The sequence below is a fragment of the Onychomys torridus genome, chromosome 1, assembly GCF_903995425.1.
Source record: "Onychomys torridus chromosome 1, mOncTor1.1, whole genome shotgun sequence".
Taxonomy (NCBI): domain Eukaryota; kingdom Metazoa; phylum Chordata; class Mammalia; order Rodentia; family Cricetidae; genus Onychomys; species Onychomys torridus.
The window spans coordinates 84,155,008-84,181,497 of NC_050443.1; the positions used below are offsets into that span (position 1 = coordinate 84,155,008).

At 49.9% G+C, this 26,490-nt stretch overlaps 1 protein-coding gene across 9 annotated transcripts; it reads right to left on the reverse strand.

The window, feature by feature from the left end:
* Positions 1–135: 135 nt before the first annotated feature.
* Positions 136–24,878, reverse strand: Trim3 (tripartite motif containing 3). 9 transcript variants are annotated; one of them, XM_036188326.1, is made up of 13 exons: positions 24,666–24,769; positions 22,017–22,107; positions 16,353–16,518; positions 9,523–9,754; positions 9,192–9,361; positions 8,799–8,979; positions 7,208–7,940; positions 6,915–7,018; positions 2,642–2,809; positions 2,295–2,463; positions 2,005–2,075; positions 800–940; positions 136–703 (listed from the first exon to the last, which is right to left on the reverse strand). In XM_036188326.1, the coding sequence occupies exons 3-13, from the start codon at positions 16,481–16,483 to the stop codon at positions 551–553; spliced, it is 2,253 nt and encodes a 750-aa protein (XP_036044219.1). In that variant the 5' UTR covers positions 16,484–16,518; positions 22,017–22,107; positions 24,666–24,769; the 3' UTR covers positions 136–550. The 9 variants fall into 9 exon arrangements, with proteins under 9 accessions (XP_036044219.1, XP_036044212.1, XP_036044194.1 ...); XM_036188319.1 differs by having other exon boundaries at positions 24,640–24,769; XM_036188301.1 differs by lacking the exon at positions 22,017–22,107 and having other exon boundaries at positions 24,640–24,878.
* Positions 24,879–26,490: the final 1,612 nt, after the last annotated feature.

The window sequence follows — 26,490 nt, forward strand, 5'->3', positions numbered from 1 at the left end:
ATATTTAAAACAAAACAATTAAAAATATTCTTGAAAAATTCCACCACTTGTAGAGACTGTATCCTTTGCCTATCTGCTTGTAGATATCAACACCCCAACCCTTCAGAGACCCACCCCACAAGAACCTAGCAAAAACACCTTGGCGAACACGTTTATTTAATATGGGGTGGGGTATTGCTGTCTCTGTCAGTGTGTATGGGGTGGTAGGGAGACAACCAGAGGGACTTCTGTTCTGAAGTAAGAGGCTGTTCTGGCCCCAGGCTGGGGGGCAGAGAGCAGACTGAGGGTGTAAGGGGGTGTGTTAAAGGGGGGTAAGGTGAAGCTCTGCACACATCCTTGGGACCAGTCCAGGCCCACCCAGTCACCAAAGCAAGAACCGAATAAATAAAGTGCAACCGTGGGGTTGGGGAGGAAGGGAAGGGCACTGGGCACACCCACGCCCACAGCCCACATTCAGTGCTGCCGGGTCTGGCCCACCTCTTAGCCAGACCCTCTTGTCCAATCACCCCTATGTCCGTCCCTCCATGAGCCAAGCAGGGTCCTTGTGCAGCTACTGGAGGTAGCGATAGGCCTTAAAGCAGTGGTTGCCAGCATCAGCCACTACCACGTGGCCATCCGAGGTCAATGCCAAGCCCTGTGGGCCATATAGTGGCTCTGCAGATGTGTTGATATAGGACAGGAAGGAGCCAGAGCTGTCGAATACCTGGGAAAGAGGTGGAGAACAGAAGCAGAAGTAGTCAGGCAGAGAAGAGGCTCAGCACAACGTCTCATTCAAGTCATCCCCAGGCCCTCTACTCACCTGGATTCGGCTATTGCCCCAGTCGGCCACAATGATGTTCCCATTGGAATCCACAGCTACTCCCGTGGGGGCGTTGAACTGGCCGTTGCCCTCGCCATGTGAGCCAAATTTAAAGAGGAACTCTCCATCGGCACTGTACACCTGGTGGGGAAAGGGGCTAGGGACTGGGGACCTGACCTCAGGCAGAGGGCAAGGTCTTGGAGGGTGGGGTGAAGCTCCAAGGAGAATTCGCAGATCTGCAGCTTAGCCCAGATTTCACACACAGTACCCCACTGCCCAGCAGACATTCCTGCCCCAGCTTCCCTGGGATTCTCTATCTCAATGCTGCTACCACTTTGCTGTCATGGGTCATTCTCAGCTGGACAGAAGACAACCGAACACATCCCTGATTCTGTCTCAAGTCCGTTCCATATATATCCTGCTATATCTGTGCCAAGGTCCAGGCTCTCATCATTGCTCATCTAGATCACTGCCCGTGTCACTGTGACCTTTTCTAAAGTGAATAGGGGTTCATTTCTAAGATGAACACTCAAGCACTCCCCATCACTCTTAAAAAGAGAGGCAGCCCCTCCACAGGACACACAGGTCTCATCCTCACCTTGCACTGGCATACCTAGTCTGAATTACCCATGGTTTCCAGAGCTGACTTCCCTGGTCTTTTCCTGTGTCTTTCTTTTTTTTTTTCCTAATAGTGTATTATTTTGCATCCCTTGTATCAAGGTGGTCCTTGAATTCACCATGTAGACAAGGATGACCCTGAACTCCTGATCTTTTGCCTTCACCTCCAAGTGCTTGGATTACTGCTGTGTATCAGCACACCTGACCTCTTCCGTGTCCTTTGCCTGGAACCCCCTCCTTCTCTACTTTTTGGCTAATTCCACTGGTGATAAAGGTCTTCCCCTGCCCCTCCCACCGTTCCCTGCACCTACCCCAGAGTCTATTACTTCTGATTGTAATTTCCTGACTGTCTTCTCTTCCTTAACAGACTCTAGCCAAGAAGACAGGAACTGTGTGTACTTTAGTCAGCACTGAACCCCAGCTGCTAGCACAGTGCCTGGGACAAAGCAGCCATGCCATCAATGTTTATTAGTTCAATGAAGGATTTCAAGGGGGCTTGGGAGAAGGAGGAAAGGGAGAAATGAGTTTTTTGAAGAGGAAGGGCCAATAGGACAGGGATCTTGGAGGGAGGGAGGGAGGGCACTGACCTTCACTGAGTGGTTATGGAAATCCGTTACTACAATCTCATTCTTGTTGTTCACAGCCACAAAGTGGGGCCCTGAAAACAGAAAGTAGGTCTTAAAGCCTTAAGCTGAGGCACTCAGTCAGGGGACGGTAGGACTTGTGGGCAGGGTGGGCTATCCTGTCTCTGATAGGATGGAACTAGATGTTAGGAAAGGGGAATTGGAGTCAAGATATAGAAGGGGTCTTCACAGCTGGAGGACCCTGGGAAATTCTATGGAACTGGAGCCTGGATCTTGGGGTTCTTTTCTCATACCTGCAAAGTGGCGGTCAGTGGCCCCACGGCCTCCAAAACGCCCAACCAGCTTGCCATTGGGCTGGAAGGTAAAGACACAGCAAGATTTGTTGTCCACCACAATGATATGTCCATTCCTGTCCACAGCCACTCCTTTGGGTCCCATGAGGCGGCCAGCTCCAATCTTGGTCTGTAGGAAGGGCATACTATAAGGGACTTTATCCTGACTAGTACTGTAGAGAATAATGTCCCAGCCTGGTAGCAAAGCAGAACCTTGAGTTGGTGATAGTTCACTTTAGGCCCTGACCTAACATGGTCAGTGGAGCAGGTCACCAGGGGTTCAAAGTACAGCAACAGTAATTTCTCACCTTGAACTTGCCCTCGGGGGAGAAGATGCTGACCCAACGGTTGTCATAGTCTGCCACAATAATGTCTCCATTGGTGTCCACTGCCACACCTGTGGGACGCTGAAGTTGCCCAGGTGAGCGCCCACGGACCCCAAATCGGAACTTGAACTGGCCCTCATTGGAGAAAACCTGGAGTGGAGGAGCAAGGGAGGGAGCAGGGAGGAGGGGAAACACTGTGGGTACAGAGGAAAGGGAGCTGGGTCCTAGCAAGATCCCATTTATTCAGTCATTCAACAAACACTTGCTGACACCATGCCAGGGGTACAGAGGAGTCACGTGAGAGATACCTTAGAGGACTTGCAGTAGGGTGTGAAGGGGGGTGTGAGAACACAAATGGGACCAAGGGTACAGCGGGGAAAGGCACCAAGAGAAGGAGACATGTGAGCTAACAGCCTGTAAAGATGTCAATTATGACCCAGCGAGACCCATTTTTGAAAGGTCCGGAGTCTGGCTAGCATGAACCCTGTCTGAGGACCTCACTAGTGTGGCTGGAGTAGTCAACAGGAATTACATTTCACCCGGGCTATAATGAGAAGCCACTGGAAAGCCATGGCCAGAGAGTGGCAGATCTGCTTTTACAAAGGTATTCTAACAGGAAAGAGACAGGACTGGAAGGTGGCCAACTGTTAGAAGCTGTAGCAGGGATCCAGAGGAGAGGGAACGACGGTGTGGACCAAGGGAGCAATGGAGAGGGAAGCAGATGGACTCAAGAGGGATACAGGAGGAAAACTCCACAGAATCGCATGGCTGAGTGGAAAAGGGCAGGTGAGAAGAAAAAGCCCACAAGGATTGTTCCCTTCGGCTTGTGGGCTAAAAGGCAGCCTTTCTTCTGGACAAAATGGATTTTTTAAAGGTTTTTATTTTATGTGCATGGATGTTTTTCCTGCATGTATCTCTGTACACCACCAGTGCCAGGTGTCCATGGAGGCCAGAAGAGGGCACTAGATTCCTGGAAATTGGAGTAACAGACAATTGTGAGCTGCCATGTGGATGCTGGGAATCAAACCCTAGTCCTCTGGAAGAGCAGCCAGTGCTCTTAATCACTATACCAACTCTCCAGTGACTCACCCAGAATGAATCTTTCCATCTCCCCTTCTCCTACTCGTCCACCTTAGCCTCTCAAGATGCTAAAGATCTCTTCATGCTAAAGCGTCTCTTTTAATCTTCTTTTCCTCTCAAACCACATCTTCTAACTTAACAGCTCCATTACTCATTGCATAATTCTCATAGACTCCATTTTGTTACGGCCTCTGGGGACACAGGATGGATCAGAGCCAAGAAGCTACCACAGAGAGCCCAAGTTCTGTGCCTCGGGCTTGCTGTTCAGTTCAGCCCTGCTTTTTCCTGCATGGCCACCCGGGGATAGGTCTTCCAGACCCCTCCTCCCACAGCACATCACCTTCATGACTGTGTAGCAAGCCCTCACCTGGTCAGTCAGCACTCTGCACTGGTCCTACGCAAAGTCAAAATTGTTAGGAGAAAGAAAGTACCACAGGGTAAGGAATGGAAGTGAGGGGACTAAAATGAACAGCTGCATCAGCAGTGAGGTAGTCCAGCAGCCGTTTCTCATCCTGGCAGCTTCAACCCAGACTCAATGGTGGGGAGGGTCTGGAAAGCCTCATTCTTCCCATCCTTTCTCACACCCCCTATTAAACAGCCAACTCTTATTTATCTCTAGAGATCCAAAATTTCCAGGTCATTTCTTCAGAGTTTCCACTTTATTTAAATCAGCACATACATGTAAAGTTGGGGCCCTACAGTCTATATTTTATAGCTTTCTTTATAACAACTGCCACTTTGTGGCTGCATATCTGTGGCCCACCCCTTCTAAGCATGCGAGCCATATTTGGAGTCGGTGCTGCATCAGTTTTGTCTGTCACTGCATTTTCAGTTGTATATGGCTTCTAGTGTCCAGGATGCATCCAACCGAGCAAAGAACCTTCCAGTTCAATCTCAGGTCTAAACTTGACGGAGAGATCAATTTGGAAGCCACACAGTAACCTCAAAACTCAAGAGGGATAAAAGTGAACTCAACAACTTAACACTGGGCCTGATTCTTAATGAGAACACCATTAACCCAGCCCATCAAGTCCTCATTCTCCATCCCATTCCCTTCTCCCGTGACATTCGATACTCAGTAAAAACTGCTACATTATTTTCTTCACAGCACTAGAATTCACTGGCCTTTCATTTTGGCCCCTGCATCTCTCTCCTATACCATGGTAACATTAAGTAGATCTCTGACTTCAAGGATCTCAACAGAAAATGACAACAACAAAAAGATAAAACATAGATAAAAAACGACAAACCAACCCAGGGAAGAAGTGTGGAAACTACCACAGCGGAGAAGACAGAAGAATGTGATCGGCATGCTGGGATGTTCCCAGAAAGAGCCAACAAGTTTTTGGACTAAGACAATGACACGATGCTAGATATTTACAAATTAAATTGTTCATTCAAAAATCACGAAGTATTTTCTGGTTGGGCAGGTGTGCAATGTCAGTAGGGTTCCACCCTGCACTATAGGACAAGCTCACAAGGACCCCCAAGCCTCATGAGAAAAGTGGGGGAGTCATTTCCTATAGATGTGAGCTCAGCCCACATCAGTCCTGAGGCGTCCGGAGTAAGAGAGGTAAGCACTCAGCTCTGGAATCCAAGAACAGGCTTCCAGCAGCTATGACATCAGGGTGGACTTGGAAGGAAAAAGAAGCAAGGATGGTTTCAGATAGCAGGTGTCTGGAAGAGAGGACTACGCCAGGCCTCTCTCACAACCCCTCGCCAGAGGGTCAAGCAGCACCAGCTTTTCTGTATGTGTGAACAACAGGACAGCTGTCCCGAAATCTCAACCTTTGTGCTAGAAAGCATTTCTGGCCTAAAGGGAAGAAAGGAGAGGAAGGTAGAAGGTGATCCTGAATAGAATCCCAGCGTTACCCCAGAACTCCCAAGTACCCCCTTCATCATCTAGGCTGGTCCCAAATCCCTTCCTGAGCAGGCCTGAGAATCTGGCTTCCAGGGTTTCTGCTGGGTGGAGCCAGGTCAGGGAGTTGCTGAGAGTAACCAGAAAGGCAGAACTGGACTCAAGACAAGGCTATTCAGGCAGTGTTAAGAAATTTAAAAGTATAGCTGTTTTAAAGGAAGGATCTTCGGGTTAAGGTGTAGCTGCACAATAATACATTTCTAAGAACTGAGGTACACAGTAGCTAATCTCCCAGGGTAAAACCAAAATTCCACCTTTAAAAATTACTTCTAAAACCCTTTACAATCTGACCTCAGCCACTCCAAATTCCTAATAGCCAGCTTCTTGCAGCCAGAATGGGATGTGATCGTCCTGCTCCAGCACTTTCCCATCTCCTTGCCTTTGTTTATAGTCTATACCTGGACAATGATATTTTTAACAACAGCTAGGTGTTAGGTATACTACATTACATCATTTAATACTCCCAACAATCCTGAAAAACGCTTTTCCTAATTTTACACATGAGTTAACTACAGTGCCAAGGGGTCACATGACTTGCTAGTACAGGGAGAGCCAGGATTCAAGCTGAGGTATCTGGTTTCAGAGCCCAAGCGTTCAATCACTACATTGTCTACCACACTCACACCCACTGTGCTAGGATCAGTGCTTTCTGCAGGGAATAGAAAGTAGGAAAACCACGTTTCTTGGTTGTAGCAAGGAGCTTGCAGTACATCAGAGACCATGAGCACTGAGTATGACTGATGTCTGAATCAGCTGTGTGAGGTACATGGAAAAGAAAAGCAGGTACAGAACCACTGGAGGTTGTGTGCCACCCTCGAGCTGATGAAAGGCACTCCCTTTGAATTCTCTAGTCGACCAGATAGCTGCATTCTCCAGGCAGATAACTTACCCCGGAGCCAGACTGGTATGCTGGAAGACAGCAGGGAAGGGCAGACCTGCAACCTGACCACTAAGATAAAGTACACCAGCCAGCAGACAGCTCAAGAAAAGACAGAGAGGAAGAAGGAGCCAATCTAGGAGCTCACACGGCCTTAGCATGGCCTGGGAAGCAAAGGCAACAAGCACAAGAACCCTGGCTCTGACTGAAGGTCCTGGGTAGGTAGGCAAGAGGGGCTTGGATTCAGTGCTCTTTAAAGATGGTCTAACTGCGGCTTTGCTCTTCAGGTTCTAACTGAGGCTTGGCTCTTCGGGAGGCGACCCGAGGCTGTGCTGTGCGGATCCTTTCCGGTACTGAAGGAGCTAGGGAAAGAGGCTCACCTGAATACACTGGTTGTTGCTGTCTGCCACCACTATGCGGCCACTGCTCGCGGCAGACACCCCTTGTAAATTGGTGAATTCGCCTTTCTCCCTTCCACGGCTGCCTGTGGGTAAGAGACGAGAAGGAAAACACAAATTAACTGACATCAGTCTGAACCTCTCTCCCTTCCGCACTGAGACCCCTGCCTGAGCTGGCCCCCACCACCTCTCCCTAGGCCCCATCAGGCCCTCCCTGCAGTCTTCATCCAACCCTCCCACTGGCCTTCATTTGGCTCTGTGCTTGGCCTTCCTACCAACACGAAAGACGAGCTCATCCTCAATCGGGTTGTCCTTCCGTTTGCCACCAGTGCTGTACATGGAACTGGGTCTACGCACTGCCTTCTGGCGCACATGGCTGCCAGGACCACCGGGAGACTTGACCCGGCGCTTCACGTCATCTGGGGAAGGTGGAAGGTCCCCGGGTCGCAGGGCACGTACGCGGAAGGGGCTGCCACGAACTGGCTGTCCATAGAGCAGCACCGAGAGGACCAGGTCACCTTCTGTGCGGGCAGTATACACCAGCTCATATGTGCCATTCTTGTGGTCCACCACTGGCACTGCAAGGCGTGTGCCGTCGGGGCCAGTGATCTCTGCACACAGCTCCGCGCTGCCTGTGCGCACCAGCCGCCCATCTTTGTCTTTGGTGGTGACAGTGAGTGAAGCAGGCTGGCCCACTAGTGCCTGACGCAGGCCCTCGCCAGTGGCCACTGTCTCATGTGCAGTGGCACTGGTGGTGAGCAGTGCACCCAGATTGAGCACCGATCTCCGCAATCCGTCCACTTCAAGGACCAGTTCCAGCTGTGCATTCTCATGTGGCCTCTCTGGGAAGGCCTGAGCCGCCAGTGCGGCCAGCCTCTCTCGCATGTGCTTTCTCACTAGCAATACCTCAGGGGCAGAGCCCAGTCTCAATGCCTGCTCCGCGAAGCTGCAGCTACTGCCAATGTGTTCCTGACCCTGGCGCAGAGTGTCTAACTGTGTCTGCAACACCTGTGAAAGAAGAGGAGATGGAGTGGATGTGCAAACTGGCAAAAATGAAGCTGCTGTGAACACTGGTGAGCTCGTAATATCATGGCAGGAAAGAAATACACAGAGATGCATGTGGACAGGGAGGAAGATGACCACAGCAGTGGCAGACCGTGTGGACAGGGAGGCAGATGACCACAGCAGTGACAGACCGTGTGGACAGGGAGGTAGATGACCACAGCAGTGACAGACCGTGTGGACAGGGAGGCAGATGACCACAGCTATGACAGACTGTGTGGACAGGGAGGCAGATGACCACAGCAGTGACAGACCGTGTGGACAGGGAGGCAGATGACCACAGCAGTGACAGACCGTGTGGACAGGGAGGCAGATGACCACAGCAGTGGCAGACTGTGTGGACAGGGAGGCAGATGACCACAGCAGTGACAGACTGTGTGGACAGGGAGGCAGATGACCACAGCTATGACAGACTGTGTGGACAGGGAGGTAGATGACCACAGCAGTGACAGACTGTGTGGACAGGGAGGTAGATGACCACAGCAGTGACAGACTGTGTGGACAGGGAGGTAGATGACCACAGCAGTGGCAGACCGTGTGGACAGGGAGGCAGATGACCACAGCTATGACAGACTGTGTGGAAAGGGAGGCAGATGACCACAGCTATGACAGACTGTGTGGACAGGGAGGCAGATGACCACAGCTATGACAGACTGTGTGGAAAGGGAGGCAGATGACCACAGCTATGACAGACCATGTTGAGAGGCAGAACAGAGGCTGGAGAAAAGGAAACCTTATGTGGACAATGGAGGCAGTAAGATCATCTCATCACAGACCATGGTTGGCAAGGGTGACCCGACGCACCTTCTGCTTGGCCCCACAAATGTTCTCCAAGTCGCTGACCAGAGCCTGCTTGCGCTGCTGCAGGGCTTGCTCCAGGTCCTCAAAGGCTGCACTTATCTGGGCCAGGGCCTCTGCCTTGCGCTCTTGCAGCTGCTGGCTGATGCCCCCAACTAAGGCGATGGCTGCAGAGAGCTGTGGCAATCTGAGGAGGTGAAACATCTCATACCAGGATTGCTGGAGGGTGCCCTCACCAGATTAGTCCTTCTCAAAGACAGCCTTACTACTGCCCTCTGGGAGAGCCCCTATTTGACTTTCTAGAGCCTACTTGTCCTTCCCGGGTCCCTTCCTTCCCCTCCCGGGTGCCCCTGCCCTGCCCCGCTGAGGCAACAGTCCAGACGCCCTGAAGATGCCTACCGGCCTCGCACAGCCTCCAGCTGGCGCTGCAGGGCTGCCTTGTGCTGCTCCACCACGTCCCGCAGCAGCACTGTGCCATGTTCCCGGTGCTCCCCTGCACGACACTCACCACACATGGCAGTTTCACAGGCCTCACAGTAAAACTCCATCGTCTGGCGGTACAAGGGCTCCTATGAGGCAACAGCCAGACACTACACTTCCTTGTCCCCTCCCCTCTGGCCCTCTTTACCCCTTAGAACACCCGCCCACGGCCACCGCCACCCTACCCTCGTCACCTCTCCTTCTCCTCCCACCCCAAGTCCTGGCCTCACTGGGCCTCGCTTGGGCCCACCTTGCCTTCATGGTTGGGGCAGGAGAGAGGGCGGCCAGCCACTGCACTGAGGGGGTGGGGGTCTTCAGGGTCGTGGGCCCCATCAGGTGCCTGCTGCATGGCCTCCATGAGGCTGCTGATGAAGAAGTTGTTTTGTAGGGCTGAGACACCCTGTTCTGGGAGGATGGACGTCTGCCGGCACACTGGACAGGACAGTGTCAGGCTCTGAGCAGGGATGTAGTTCTGGAGGCATCTGGCCAAAGAGAAGGGAGAGTCAAAGCAGGGGAGCACAAGCACCCCTCATAGGTGCCTAACCCCTTTTACAAAGATGTACCATTAATATTTCATTTTGAAACTGCTTTGTGTGGAGTGCATATACACACAGGCCTCATTGGCCAGCAGGTGTTAAAAGGCCTCTAAGGACTGAGCAGAAATACATTGCTGGTCTATCTAAGAACAGACATGTCTACATTCCTCTGCTTGAGCAAACACAGGCTCACCTTTCACAGGTGTTTACCAAACCTCCTCAAGAAAATACGTAACAATCCCTTCTCATCCTGCTACTCCTGTCCTCTTCGACACATTAAACATTTACTGACTGCTTATTCTGGCCAAATTTGTGCCAAGCTCTGGGGATAAAAAAATAAAACATAGTGTAGTGCCAGCCTTTAAAATAGTTCTAGTCTTCAGAGGGAAAAACAAAGACACAGAATTAGAGTTTAAAGATTAAGTTAGTGTGCCTCGGTGCAATTCCCTAGCCAGGAACCAAATCTGTTGTGTGACCCCTGACATGTTACTTTCACAAGCTGAGGTCTTTTCCCTTGTAAGATGGAAACAGTACAGAATTCAGAGCATTAAGTGTAAAAGGCCCGCTTACACGTATGTAAGGAGGATTAAATGTACAGCACTTGGCCCTCTAAAGCATGATGTACAAAGAGCATAGTAGATGAGGTCATGAGGAAAGGCGTGTGGCTCAGGTGGGTGGAGAGGCCAGAAGAGACTTCAGAAGTGATGGAAAGAAAATCTGTGTGGAGAGGTAATTGTTGGGCCAAGCAGAGAAAGGTGGAGGGAGAGGAAGAAGGAGACAGAAGGCACTTTAGCATGACGGGGACAGCAAGGCATGACAAGAAAAGTGGAGGAGCCTAGCAGTGGATCCCAGCAGCAGCGGCGGCAGGCGGCCACACACTGCAGGACACGTGTGCTGGATGCCATGCTCTGTACTTTATATGAGGAGGTGCATAAAGGCTAAGTGGTCAGAGCAATCAAGCTAGTGAGCACTGGAGCCTGGTTTTAAATGCAGAGCAAGCCTGTGCTTCACCAACACACTCACACTATTCCAGGGAGGAGGTGAGATAGACCTGGATTGAGGGAACAAATTTATACTGAAGAAACATGGCCAGGTGTGACAGCACATGCCTATCATTCCAGTACTATGGAGACCGAGTAAGAGGACTGACTCAATTTCAAGGCCAGCCTGGGCAGTAGTAGATTAGATGTAGGGAGGAAGAGAAAATAAAAAGGAGAGAGGAAAGCCACCAATGATGAGTAGGTAGGGAGAGTGAGGGAGACCATTCTTTTTATTTAGTTAGTTTGCTTTTTGCAGATAGGGTTTCTTTGTGTAACAGCCCTGGCTGTCCTGGGACTCACTCTGTAGACCAGGCTGGCCTTGAACTCACAGAGAGCCACCTGCCTCTGCCTCCTGAGTGCTGGGATTACAGGCGTGCACCACCACCGCCTGGTGTAGGGTGGGAGACTATTCTTAACTGGCATCTGAGAAAATGATGGTGACATAACATCACAAGGAAACACACAGAGAACAGCACTGGGGAGAAGGGGGGTTAAGAGACAGAGGTGGGGGACATCAACATTCAGACAGCCTCAGTAGCCAAGAGGGAGGATGAGATCAGAGAGGATGCGGACAGTGGTAAGAGGGGGACAGAGACTTCAGGGAAGATGAACAAGGGCAGTGGGTAGGGCAGAGGCTGGGAGAGTGACAGTGTCCGGGCAGTACAGAAGGAGGGATGAGTCACGAGGGTGGGAAGCGGCTGAGGAGTGGCAAGTGCCCACTGCATTTGGAGAACGTGAGGAGACTGGGAAGGCAACAGGATGGCGGCGAAGGCAGTGGGAGAAAAGTCTGGGTGATACAAGCTGAAGAATGCTGGGGGGCTGGGTAGGTGGGGGGGGCTGGGTAGTTGAGTGGGGGGCTGGGTAGGTGGGGGGGCTGGGTAGTTGAGTGGGGGGGAAGCTGCGTAGTTGAGTGGGGAGGCTGGGTAGTTGAGTGGGGGGCTGGGTAGAGTGGGGGGGCTGGGTAGTTGAGTGGGGGGGCTGGGTAGTTGAGTGGGGGGCTGGGTAGTTGGGGGGCTGAGTAGTTGAGTGGGGGGCTTGGTAGTTGAGTGGGGGGCTGGGTAGTTGGGGGGCTGGGTAGTTGGGGGGCTGGGTAGTTGTGGGGGCTGGGTAGTTGAGGGGGGCTGGATAGTTGAGTGGGGGGCTGGGTAGTTGGGGGAGCTGGGTAGTTGAGTAGGGGGGCTTGAAGGACTGGATGGTGCTGCAGGGACACGAGAATAGTTTTTCTGTGCTAATAAGGGGGACTTTAATTTTACCATCTACCCAACCTACCACTGAGCTGCATCCCTGGCCCACTATTATGGGAATTTTGAGCTTCTTTCCAAGCTGAAAAGTTAGCAGTAGCGAGGGAGCGATGGGAGAGACCAGGAAGCCAGTAAGACAATGTGCGGGGGATGGAGAGAAGCTTGGTTGGCCTAAAGGGGAGGCAAGGACCCCATCCTCTGATGGAGGGAAAGGACAGAGAAGGGTGGCTTTAGAGGAGCACAGGGCCAAAGGCAGAATAAGGGTGCCTAACTTGCCTGAGGCAGGATCCACCACAGAGTGAAGAAGGGGGGGTGAGGAGTGACGGTGGCTGGGATTAGTCACCAGAGGGAGGGGGAGGACAGTGGTTACTAGAAACAGACTCCAGACTAAAGGCAGCTGTGCTGGAGATCATGGATCTACGCAAGAAAGATACTCACAATGCAAATTGCCCTGTATCCCAGGCTCTTCTTTTGCTCACCTGTACCTTTTGTTCTTATTTAAAATGTAACAAACATTATGTGTCGGGTATGATCTTAAGTGCTTTACAAACATTAACTGGTGTCTCTGTGACCTACTTCTCCCTGAAGTCCCTCCCAGTAGAGTGGTTTTTGTTTCATGCTCCACATTCCTTAGGGCCAGAAGGTGGGGTTGAGTGTGTCCTCCCTTTTCTCAGCTAGAACATTCTATGTGTCTGCAGCTCCTCTGGAGCTGCTCTCTTCTGACTACACCACGCCATCTTGCAACTGTCTGCACGGACCGAAGAGTTGTTTCTCCATTCACTGAAGTCCATTTCCTGACTGCTCTTCTGTCACAGATTCTCACCCCCTCACATTCTGCACCATCTCAGTGGCTCTGACACATACCAGATGACCCACCTCCACTATGGTTTCTTCATCCGTACTTCTTTACCATCGAAGAACCTTTCCTTCGCTTCACCTCATCTGTCCATTCCCATGCTCCCACTACCACCCCCATCTCATCAACTGTCACTTCTTTGACTCAGAAATCTGCCCCAATCTGTCCCCGATGGCTCTCATCCCACTATTCTAGCTCTGCCCCACAATGCACCTTGTAAGTGATGGACAACACCTTCCTATTTGTCAAACATCCTTGGATGGCCATCATTTCCAAATGGTCTGACTTCTTCCCTTGCTCCTTTAAAATTCACTCTCCATACAATTCGTGAGCTTTAAAAAGACTCTAATTGTAACATATGCGCAGAGGGCCTATATGTTACAATTAGATATTTTTCTTTAAAGCTCACTAGTGTAGAAGGGGAGGTGCCTAGCCTCACTGCAACTTGATATACCATGGCTGACAGATAGAGAAACAGAAGAGGAGGAGTGGATGGGAGGGGAGGTAGAGGGAAGAAACAGAGGAAGAGCAGGGAAAGGAAAACTTCTGTTGGGATTTAAAAAATAAATAAATAAAAACAATCAACCAAATAAAAAATCTAATTAAGCCAGACATGATGTCACACAGCTGTAATCACAACACTCAGGAGGCCGAGGCTGAGGGTCAATGCCAGCCTGGGCTGCACAGAGGCCTTGATTCCACCTCCTCCTCCCACCGGCCTCACTCACCAGCACACTCTGGTTTCTTTCTTTGTTTGTTTGGATGGTTTTTTGTTTGTTTTCCGAGAAAGGGTTTCTCTGTGTAGCTCTGGAGCCTGTCCTGAAACTCACTCTGTAGCCCAGGCTGGCCTCGAACTCACAGAGATCTGCCTGCCTCTGCCTCCCGAGTGCTGGGATTACAGGCGTGTGCCACTACCGCCCGGCACTCTGGTTTCTTTTTTACTCTATGTTCTTCTTTTTATTATTATTATTTTATATCTTTTCCCTTTGAGACAAAGTACCACTACACAGCCCCTCTAGCCTCCAAAGTGATAGGAATTAAAGGGGTATTCCATCACACCCAGATCTGTTTACTTCTTAAGGCACCGATTTTTCTACTGCCAGTATCCTTCTCTTCTCTCACATCTCTGAGTTATTTATATGCTGTGTAGCCTTGGCTACCCTCCTTAATAACTAAATGATTCTCAACCTTAGTTTCCTTGTCTCTAAAATGCGCATAATGTATCTTTTGGAGCTGGGAAGATGTTTCAGTGGGTAAGAGTGCTTGTTGTGTGCAAGTATGATGGTCTGAGTTTGAATCTCCAGCATCTACATAAAAAGCCAGGCACAGCTGATGTGCCTATAACTCCAGTATTGGGGGGATGGAGACTGTAGATCCCAGAAGCCTATCAACCTAACCAAACAATGCACTTCCAGTTCAATGAAAGAGCCTGTTTAAGACAATAAGGCAGACAACAATAAAGGAAGACACCTGGCATCTTCCTCTGGTCTCTACGTGAATGCACGTGGACTTACACACCTGAAAAATGCATCCACTCATACATACACAAACAAAAGAAAAAAATCTTAAGTAAATCAATACATGTAAATCAAGTAGAAAGTGCATGGCCCACTGTAAGCAGTCACTAATTTCCCCCAAGAAGGCTCAGTGATCTGGGCATACAACAAAGTGCAGAGGCATCCAGTTACAGCTCTGACCCAGCACTGAAATTCTACGACATGGGCTTAGCAAAGGACAAAGGTATGAGGGAAGTGGGCCAGGGACAGTCAGATGATCAGCTGAAGGACTGAGGATAGATAGAAAAGAAAGGGAAGCCAGGGTAGAGGTGGCACATGGGAGGAAAGGGAGTAGTGGAGGAGGCTAGGCTGTAGATCAAGTCAAAGACAGCACAGCAGTGGCAGGGTGACAGGAGCTAGGAGAGGCAGGCTGGAGTTCATAGTCACAGAAGTGCTGGTTTCTAGGTGATGGATGACGTGACCGGAGTGGTGGTTAGGAGAGTGCTGCTCAGACAAAGTCGATGATGTCCATGGACATCAGGAACTAAGACACGAATGGGTAGTGAGGTCCACAGGCTGCTGGGAGAATGTGAATGGGCAGGAAGGCTGAGACCTTTGCTCACTGATAAATGAAGAAGATAATAAAGTTGGAATTTCAAAGAGCAGGGCTGTCAGGGAAGCAGGATTAGGTTTAGTGAAAGCAGGGGATAGATGGAAGGTTTGGAGAGATACTGGTGAGAAGGTCTGGGGACTAGGGCTTCTAAGGTACAGCCATGAGAGGAGGCCAGAGGAAAAACGCTGCCAAAATACAATGTGATCATAAGAAAACCATGCCAAGGCTTTGAGTGGTTGTCAGGTAACACAAATTTCCTAATAGGCATACCGAGCCCACTTCCCTATCCAGTTTCATACTAGACCACTTCTAATCACTCACTCTGCTTCAGCTACACAGGGCCTCTCATAGGCCCCCTCATCCAACACATTCCCCAGGCTACATGGCCTTGCTGAGCTTTCCACTCTGCCTAGCCTACTCTTAAATTCCCTTTACCTAACTCCTGTTTATCCCTGGAATGCACAGGATTCTCCAGACTATAACAGATCACTAAGCTCACACAGTTTAGTACTGTATCTGCAGAACTTACTGTGAGTGTAATTCACGGGTCTCACAATCCAGCTCTATGATTATTTGATTGCTACCTCCCTCACTTTACTACAAACCCTTTAATCATAAAGATCATGTCTGTAGAGATGGGTATGGTGCTGTATGCCTTCAATCTCAGCACTTGAGAGGCATAGGCAAGTGGATGCCTATGAGTTCAAGGCCAGCCTACCTTACATAGTGAATTCCAGGATTTCAAGGGCTACACTGTGAGACCTTGTCTCAATAAATAAAATAAAATCCTGTCTGTTTTTTTGCTCCCCGGTGCACATTCAATGACTTGTATTGGGTCTGACACATAGCAGTTACTCAGTAAAGAAATATTAGCAGAATGAAGGCACAATGCATAGAAGCCTAGAAGCTAGGAAGGGCTGGCTTTCACCTAGAGACTCAGAATAGGCAGGAAAAAACAAACCTAACTTCATAAATCCACTTTTTCTTCCATAAGTCATAAACTATACTGGTTCTAGTGCTGGTTGAGAGTCTCAGCATGGTCTGATTTCTCCTCTGGCTGCTTTGTGATCTAGGACAGAGCTAACAAAGCCTGATTCTAGGCAACACTCTGGCCCAGTATTCAGAGTTCCTGGTTCTCTCACAGCTTACTAGAACCAAATCCTTATCTTCTGCAAGACGGGATTCACTTGTCCTTTCCTCCCATATGTGCACATTCCCTTTATTTATAACATGCATCTCCCTTTGGGGCAATGGGTGCTGCAGGATCCTTGCCCCTCTCAGGTAGCCCCCCCCCTTACCTTTCACAGAAGGTATGTAGACAAGGCAGAACTTTGGGGCACCGGTACCGATCCAGGCAAATACTGCATACCAGAAACTGCTTGTCCATTGGCTGTACCTCCGGGCCAGGACTGTCCTCCCTCTTTGCCATGGTGACCACAGATGGTTCCTACCACTCACACCAGCCTGTGTACAGAGAAATAGTCAGCAGCAGGGAGGCCAGCACTCCCTCTCCCCACCCGATCCCCTGCAGAGAAATGTGCCCCTTTCTTCCCTGCCAGGGACAGGACAAGGTGGAGGCTAGAAGATCAGGGTTAAGTGTGTGGGTGGAGTGACTCCGGAGCGTGGCACTATTTCAGAGCACAGATTTAGGGTTACAGTGGATTTTAAAGCTCCTCTTTTGCCATCTTGGTGACTCTGGATCATTCTTCAGACCTCAGTTTCTAATTCATAATAATGCATATACTAATTCCCATCTCAAATGCTTGTTTTAAGAGCCTGAGAGGGTACAAGTCAAGTGCACAGTACAGGAACAGCTTTTTCAATGACAACCCCAACTCTTTTCTGCTCAGTGCCTCCAACCAGCCTCCAAGAATCATTTCAGGTAGCCCCCTCCCCACGCTCTGACCCACCACTTAGCACAACTGCCTGGGGTTGCACTCTTGGCCACACCAGTCAGTATTAAGGTTAAGGATGACTCCCAGTCACTCCTTTCTCTCAAATCCTAAGCTGCTGCTCCCATCTCAGGCTGCCCTGAGTTCTCTACTAGAAAGCAGCACCTGGTGTTCGTTTCACCCAGCCTGTGCCTTCCCATCCACCACCTCTTCTAACCAGAGTGAGTTTTTGAAGGTAGATTTGATCCCTACCATTACTCCTTTTAAATTCCTTCACTGGTTCTCCACTGTCCAGAGGATAAAGTCTTTAACCGGCCCCAAAGGCTGAGCAATGTCTTGTTCATACCTCCCACTCAACCTCTGGTCTTACAATCTATGATCTGTCATAATGGTTTCAATTCCTAGAAAACTCCATGTTCTCTTTGTTTCTGTAGTTACACATTCTGTCCACTTCTGCCTGAGAAACTTGTCCCCTTCCTGGTTTTCATGTAAATGTCACTTCCTTTAGGAAGTTCCTCTGGGATCTCCCAAAGTCTGGGTTGGGCGCTACCCCTGTCCCTCAAGTCCTTGTATGTCCTCCATTCTAGACCTTACCCTACACTATAATTTTGTTACTTCTCTGCTCCCTTCATATGCAGCATTCTTGAAAGCAGGCGTACTACTTTACTTCTCCATTTCTAGGACTTAGCCAGGAGTCTGACATTAAGAATGATCTATCTTTACTAAATTTGATGATTAATTTGAAATATTTATTTACTAAGTGCCTACTGTACAAAGACACTGGAAGGGTCTGAGCAAAGGTGGGGAAGTGATGGCAGATAGTTAAAAAGTATTATAAGTAGCTGGGTTGATAGCGCACACCTTTAATCCCAGCACTCGGGAGGCAGAGGCACAGCAGACTCTATGAGTCTGAGGCCATAGTGAGTTCCAAGATAGCCAGAGCTATGTAGAGAGATCATGTCTCAAAAACACATAACAACAAGAAGAAAGTATTATAAGTGATAAGTAAATACGTAATTGCCGAGAGGTGGCAAGGACTAAAGGGAAGAAAAATGATGTAATAGGAAATTAAACTCTTAACTGAATGGCGTCATAGGGGGGGCGGGGGTACGGGCAGGAATGACGGGGAGCCCAGGGAGGGGCCTGAAGCAAAAATGTAAAAAAAAGTAAATGCATTCTCAGGAGAAGGCTCATACTTAAATGGACTATGTGCTTAAAGCAAAGTGAATAACAGCAAGAGCATTAAGAATATTACTTTACCCTAAGGTAGGCAGAGGGATGAGGCAATTTACAAATAAATGAAAACAAACCTGAACACTCTTCTGGTATGAAGAGAAATCACAGAGAAACAGAAGCAGGGGCGGAGTGAGGACTGGTCAGGAAGCTACCCCAGCTCTTGAGGTACCTCGGTGTATAGAGTTAGAGGCAGGAAGGTCCTGATGCGAATACTGTGTATAAGATTGAATTAGAAGGACAGTGTCATGGACTGGATGCCAGAGGAAAAGAGGGGCGTTGAACAACTCCTCTGGTTCTCAACTGAGCAAATAGCAGACCGTGAATAAACAGAAAAGGCTAATCTGCAAGCACCAGGCTGAGCTCCAGGAGTCCAGACAAGACAGAGAAGAGGAATTCCATGAGCAAGAGGCATCAAGATCATGATGGGGAAACCTACAGAGACAACCAAACCAAACTAGTGGGAACTCATGAACTCGGACCAATAGCTGTGGAGCCTCCATGGGACTGAACTAGGCCCTCTGCATAGGCGAGATAGTTTGTGTAGCTTGACCTGCTTAAGGGACCCCTGGCAGTGGAATCAGGATCCATCCCTGCTGTATGAGCGGGCTTTTTGGAGCCCAGTGCCTATGGTGAAACACTTTACACAGCCTTGGTTCAAGGGGAAGGCTTGGACCTGCTTCACCTGAATGTACCAGGCTCTGCTGACTCCCCATGGGAGGCCTTGCCTTGGAGGAGGTGGGAATGGGGGGGTGGGTTGGGGAGAAGGTTGGGGGTGGGAGGATGGAGGAGAGGGGGTCTGTGCTTGCTATGTAAAATGAATAGAAAATTTCTTAATAATAAAAAAAAAAAAGAAAAAAATAAGAGGCTGTCTGGGACATTCTGTTCCGGGCATGCTAAGTTTGAACTATATATAACATGATGTCTAGGTGGAACAGTTAAATGAGAAACAGAATACAGGAGCTCAAGAGAGAATTCTGGTTTGTTATTGATTTGGAATCACTGGCATATTAATGGCCCTTAAAGCAGTAAGAAAGGATGATAGAGTAGCTTAGGATAGAAAGTGGACAGTGGTGGGGGAGGGGTGGGGTGAAATAGGCTGAAGACTAGGCTGTTCACTAGGTTTGGTTGTGGTGGAGGGGTTAGGGTAGAAGGCAGGCCAGAATGATGAGCGAATGAGTGAAGTTCACAAAGCAGATGTAGACAGTCCATGACAGAAATTTATACATGAAGAAGCTTAAAAACAGGCAGTGAGTAGGACCAGGTCACCACTGCTGTGCCCAGCCAGATGCACCATGGACATCTTAAAGACAATGAATGAATGACAGCCCAGAGGCCTCTTCAGGTTTGGGGAGGGATAGCAGGAGGGCTGAAGTGCATTTGTCCTGAGTGTATGTGCTGGTGGGTGTGGGAAGGAAAGGAAGGATTTGCTTGAGAAAACCCTCTGCTGATATGAGCACTGGCATTTTGGGGCACTTAATACCAGGGCATCATGAGGGAGGGAGGGAGGAAGGGAGGGAGGGAGGGAGGGAGGGAGGGAGGGAGAGAGGCTGGTGATGAGACAGGAAGGCTGAAGGCAAACTGAAGCTTCAAACTGTAAATGGGAAGGCTGAGACATAGAGCACTAGTGGCCTGCTGAGCCTGGCTGGGGCGGCTGGCCATTAGGCTCCACCTCTCTCTAAACCCTGGGGATCTCCCAGCCTGTCACACAGAGGCCGGAATTGGGCTACATCCAAGGACCAATAGCTCCTCCCTCCCTTCCCTTCCTGTTTCAGCTTCCCACCCAGATTCACAAGACACCACATCTGCTGTGGTCATACCCCAGCCTCAATCTAGGGTTCGCTAGATTGATTCCCTGAGGTCTTACTGCTCCTGGGTCACCCCTCTGTTCTAGACACAGACCTCCAACAGGCCCGACTCAAGTGGGCTACTTATCACAGCAGAACTAGGAGGATCTTGGACACAGAGCTAGGTTGTACCCTCCTTGGGTGTCTTTGTCCCTTATCCCACCCACATCCTTTACGGCTCAGTCCCAGAGGCACTTCATTCCTCATTCAGCATTCACTGGACACCTCTGCAGCGATACAAAGATAAATGGACACAGCTGAGCTTTCATGGATTCCACAATCAAATAAACAGATTTCTGCAATGCAGTGTGGTGATGAATGTGACAGGGAGACATGACTGCTCTGGGAGCACAAAGTAAGTTCCCTAACTTGGACCCGATGCAGGGATGGGCCCAGAGGAATGGAGATTGAAGATGGGTAAGTTATAGAGCACATGGTACCTATTGCCTCTGGGAGCGGCATCACTCACTGTGGCAGGAGAGGGCTAACAAATGAGATGCAGAGCTAAGCATGGGCTACACCACAGCATGCTTTGTTGCCCTTATTAAGGACTTTAGACTTTACCCCTTCCCTGCTAGGGGATTAAGGCTTTATCCAAAGTGCAAAAGAAAAGTTTGGTGGTGGTTGGAGGGGGGGGGGGGGGGGTTTAAGCCCAGAATGACAAAAGTAGATTTTTTTGATTGCTGTGTGGAAAACAGAGGGGTCAAGAGTGGAAGTTTAAGAGACTGGCTTGAAGAGAGTTGTTACCAGGGGAGGCTGAAATAGTTTCCACAGGGAGAAACAAATAGAACCTGGTAACTGGTTGGTACTATATGAAGAGACAAGGTAGAAGAAAGGATTAGAAATGGTTACTAGTTTTCTAGCTTGAGAACTAGAAGAGTTTGGGTGACAGGGTGCTAAGTCCAGTGTTTAACACAATGACTCCAAGGTGCCCATAGGACACAGTTCAAGTGGAACAGCTCTCAGCTGGGAAGGCAACCTGAAGTACGGGAAAGAGAAGACATGGATTTAGATTTCTTTGGTGTAGGGATATTCCCGAAGCCACAATGAAGTAGATGACACCAGGGTAGAGCAAGAAAGGAGGGCCTACAACTTAGCCCCCAGGAGTGCCAACATTTAAGATAAGGGCTCAGGATATAAAGATGCAAAGAAGAAGGGGAAGGTATGAGAGACAGGAATGGCAGAGAGGAAGCAAGATATTTGGAGGCAAAGGGAGAAGAGACCCTTACCATCAAGGCAGTGATCCTCACTGTGAAATGTCAGATGCCCCATCATTTAAAGCCACCAAAGAAGCAGCTCTAGCTCCAAGTAAGGTGCTTTCTGGGAGCTGTAAAAGTCAAATTCGGAGAGCTAAGAAGCTGATTTTGAACCAAGATAGCTAGTGCTGAATAAATGGGATCCTTGACATAGATGGGGAAAAACATGTTTCAAAGCTTTTCAGGTTTTCCAAATTCTCAAACAACATCCAACTTCCCCCATGACGTTCTCCTCCAATCACACTAGATTCCCAGTGTACAAGATTTACACAGCTGTGAACTGGAGGTGACCACAGGCATTGTAGAGGTGTGTATGGGTGGAGGGAGTTGGCTAGGCTCACTTGCTAAAATGACTCACTCCTCCTCAGTAGCCTCTAGGTATATTTGATCATTTGAGGTTCAGAAAAATAACAAATGTCTATAGGCTGTAGCCTTTGGGCTTTCTCCAAAAGAAAAGTAACAACAATGGATGAGGGAAAGCCCTTAAAGCGGAGCAACTCTTCCCTTCCCTCCCCCTGCAATGCCTGACAGAGTAAGTACATGGATCATTCAATCAGATGTCCCTGGACACACTCTAGGCCAAGCACTTCATCTAGGAACTAGAGACACAAAGTAGGGTCGAGTAGCTGCATACCTTTCACCTGTGGGAAACTGACATGTGCACACAAGGACAACGTGGTGATAGGAACCATGACACCGACAAGTTCAGACTGCTAGGGCAGGCAGGATCTAACCTGGTGGAGAACGGAAAAGGCTTCCAGGGGAAGGGGTGTTTGAGCTGGATCTTGTGTGACAAACGTGAGTTTGACAGGTGCCTTGGGAAAGCTGAGTGAAAGGACAGAAATATGAAGCATTTACAAACAGAATAGCAGTATGAGCAGGTAAGCCTCAAAAGGGCAGCACCTGAACCCCATGGTTTTGTGACCCACTGATCTAAGTACTCCATTCACTGCACTGGTGCCCCCCCCCCCATTCCTTAAATGTTTAAGTCCGTAGGGTTTTGCTTCAGGGTCTCTTCTCTGTTTATGTAGTCTGTCTGGGTAATCTCATTATTTCCCACAGTCTTAATTCCCATGCAGTTCTAACCCCCAAAGCCTTGTGCTGAAGACTTCCTTGAATCTCAGACCTGTGCACATAATTGCATTGTTGGACACCTCTGCCTTGATGATGAACAGGAATTGTCCCAAACTGCATTCATTTCCTCCCGACGTTTCCTTGCTGCTATGCTTCTCCTCTCCATTAAAAGGTACCACCATTCACCATGCCTCATCAGTTGGGACCCTCGTAATCTCAACTCTGACTATTCTCTATCTCCACGTACAAGCTATGATACATCCTTGATGCAAAATTTTGTGCTCAAGTTTAAAAAGTCAAGAGATGTATCCACTGGGGCTGGGGTCCCCATGATCCCATACTTGTGCATATATTTACACACACATATGTAACAGTAATAACCAAAGAAAAGGAGGCTATCAATTTGAGAGGAGAGCATGGGAGGGGTTAGAAGGAGGGTAACTAGGAGGTGATGGAGGGAGGAAAGGGATGAGACAAAGCAATGTAATTCTATTTTAATTAAAATTTTTTCTTAATAAAAAAAATGGTTTTTTGAGACAGGGTTTCTCCATGTAGCCCTGGCTGTCCTGAAACTTGTGCTGTAGACCAGGCTGGCCTTGAACTCAGAAATCTGTCTACCTCTGCCTCCCAAGTGCTGGGATTACAGGCATGTGTGCCACCACCGTCTTTTAAAGTCATGAAATTTAGGATCTAGTCCTGTCACTAACTCCACTACACAAGGTAAGTCTAAGCATCTTTTTACCCCATACCCATATTTGTAAAATGAGAGGGAGAGGGTTTCCTTGTTCTCAAAATCTGGGATTCCAAAGGCTCCCTTTCAAATTTAAGGCTCTTATAGACTGCAATGTGCCCACAATGAAATCCCATCTCAAACTAGCTTGAAGATTTGACTGCTAATTTCCATCACAAAGCTAAGCATGTTAGAGGGTGCTCACAGGCTACCCCTCCCCTGGCTTTCCAAAGTAAATGTTTTCTGAGTGTAAGTCACCCCTGGCATTCACTCTCAGCACTCTTCTGTACAGCACTCGTGTTTTCTGAACATAGGTGGGACTATCCCAACCATGATCCCTTTCCCTCAAGTTCTATTAGCAGAAATGACAGTCTCTTAAGTAGCTGAGTTGGTAACTACCATATAGAAAGTCCTCAACAGACACTGGTGACAGGGGAGTTGTTTGAACTCTGCAGGTCCCTTTCACCAAAGAGCAGCAAAATCAAAAACAGTAACAAGACAAAGGAACAAAGTTCCAAGGAGTCCTCCATTTAACACAAGATAGCTTTCCCACAGCATAAGATTGTAAGCGCTCTCTCACCGGCATCCAAGCCAAGAGAGGCAGGGCACCTGTCAGGCCTGCAGCTCCCATTCGCATGCTGCAGCAAACCAGAGCCCTGCTTAGGAGATATGCACTGGTGTGCTGCACAAGGTGGCTGTCGATAACCACTGCACCCACCCTGAAATCTCAGATCTATTTTCCCTCTGGGGCAAGTCCTGTTTTTTGTTTGTTTGTTTGTTTGTTTGTTTGTTTGCGGTCTACATTGGACTCCCACACCAGGAATATGCACAGGGCCTGATTTTAGTCATATTGACCTCCCTGGGGTGCAGCCTGCCCTTCCAACCTGCAACCATCTGTCCCTGCAGGTTTGCGGCCCAGGTTCTGAAACCAAGTCCAGGAGGAAGGTGGTGGGAACTAGGGAGGGGCCTGGAGTCTTCCAGGCGGGGCCCAGGCTCGGGGAGAACTAGAGGGGTCCTTTCCTACAAGAAACAGCCTCTGCAGGAAGCTTCCTGTCCAGCAAGCAGTGCCCGCAGCGGAGGAAGGATGTCCTCCATCCTGGCCGGTGGGCTTCTTGGTGCCCCAGGAGGACGGAGAAGGGAACAGGGGTGGAGGCGTCTGCACCAGGGAGAAAGGAACCCTTCGGACAAGCGGGGCCACAAGATTCCAGAGTGCCAATCAGCAACCCCACCCACCCACCACCACCATCGGCCGCAGCATTCAGTACCCTCCGCCAACACACACTGGCTCCCAAAACCCGCGCTCCTAAAAGGAACCATCACCCAACCACCCGCGCCTCCCCCCAACCGCACCGCCCGCAAACATGGACCTCACGTGAGCAGCCACAGCCCAAAGAATCCCCCCGCTGCTCTCACAGACACGGACACGCCTCACGTGGACAGAGACTGGAACAGCTTTTGAAAAGCATCCGCGCCCCCACCCACAGGCGTTCGGACCGACACACCGCCGCTAGCACCCGGACCCGGACCCCGACACACAGGGGAACCAAACGCACCCAGGGGGCCCGCGCGGCGCACTCACGGCGTGGGAGCAGGATGGGAGGGCAAGGCCCGGACTGCAGCCACTCGGAGCGGCCCGCGGCGCTGCCCCCGCTGCCAGCGCCCGTCCGCCCGGCCCTGCCCGAGGCGCCGCCCCACGTCCCGCGCCTCCGCCTGTCCCCGCGCCGGCGCCGCCGCCGGACCCGTCGCACAGGCCGGAGGGAGGGGCCGGGGCGGGGCTGCGGACCGGCCGGGGGAGGGGGCGACTCGGGGGCGGGGGGGCTGAAGGCCCGCCCCAACCACGCCCCCGTCTCACAGACCACGCCCACCACCCCCTCCGCCCCTGCGGTGCGGCTTGGAGCTGGCAAGCGGATCCAGGATCTAAGGTCCTCATCCTTGCCTGCTGCCTGGGGCTCCTGAGGCCTCAGGGCGAGGGCGAGTAGCTGGGTTCAGGTAGTGGCACTTGGTGCCTTCAAGAAAAAGCAGCTAGAACCAGCTGGATTCAGTACTCTGAGATCCCGTCCCAGTAGCTTCTGATCTCACCTTCTCCGGCTTTCCTGGGGGCTCCTGTGAAATCTGCTAGTTTGCTTTCCGCTGCACAAGAGGGAGGGGGACCACCTGTACCTCGGCCCAGAACTCTGGGAGAAGGGGTTTGCGGGCTAAATGGGAGGCTTCATTCAGTTCTAAGTGCCTCAGGAGCCCCCTCGTGAGGAAATTTGGTTTAAACCATCCAGCGACTTCTTCCTCACACCAAAGACCCAGAGCAATTCTCAGAATCATTGCATTATGGAAAAACGGCCTTGGTAGACTACAATAAAAATTGTACGTTAACAGGGACCGAGTGTTTATTACGTGCCAGACAGAGCTAATCACTTTACATACATTATCTCATTTAATACGCATAACCCTAATAGGTAGCTGCTTTTATTAGCTGCTTTACAAAGGAAGGAGCTGAGCGTTCGCTCCCCAGGCGTTAATCCTAATCAGCTAGAAAATGGTGGAACCAGGTTTGGGCTCTGCTTTCAGGTTCTGTCTCCAACCATTTGGAGATTCAGTGCCTTAACAACGAAAAATCCCCAGTGGCCCAGGAAGTGGGGGCTAATATGAGGACCAGCACCTCTAATAATCAAGGCAGACAGCTGGCTGCACACAGACTAACCAAAGCCCAGGAAGCCTGGCTGGGGATTGCAGTATCAATGACCAAGATTCAAGCCAGACTAGAGTGCACCCTGTGCTATGAGAACCTGATGACTGGGTTGGCCCTTCTCCACCCTCCAGGTGAGAGAATGCTAAAAAAGTCGGCAGTTGTCTTTGGGGCTGACGACTGACTGCACTTGAGCCCTGACTAAAGTGTTGCTGGGAGCGTTCTTTGACTTCTCACATAAAGTTCAGGTTTGACTTCAACAGGAGCGGAGCGGTGTAGGTTACAGCAGGAGTGGTGAAGCAGTAGGTACTCACTGCTTGCGAAGGAGCTCAGGCAAGGTTCATGCTACCCAATAGCCCAGAAAGACTGTTCTCAGCCCCAGGCTTTCCCCAGGCTGTCAGATCTCTGATGGAGGTCTTAGTTCCCTTTCTCCAAAGCCCTACCTTTTGTCACACCCACTTAATTTTTCAGTCCAGACTGAATTCTTACTGAGACATTCGCCTTTCTGCCTGGTCTATTAGCTACTTTTCAGATTTGTTTTTAAACTGGCATACCCATCCCTACCACAGTCTAAGCAAGATGACCCTTATCAGGTGCTCCCACTGCATCCCGTATCCTAGCATTTCTCATTGTATTGTAGTTGCCTGGTTACTTGTCTCTATCCCCCACTTGGCCTTAAGCACTGTGAGCAGGGACCAGGTTTTATTCACTGATGTTTCCCCAG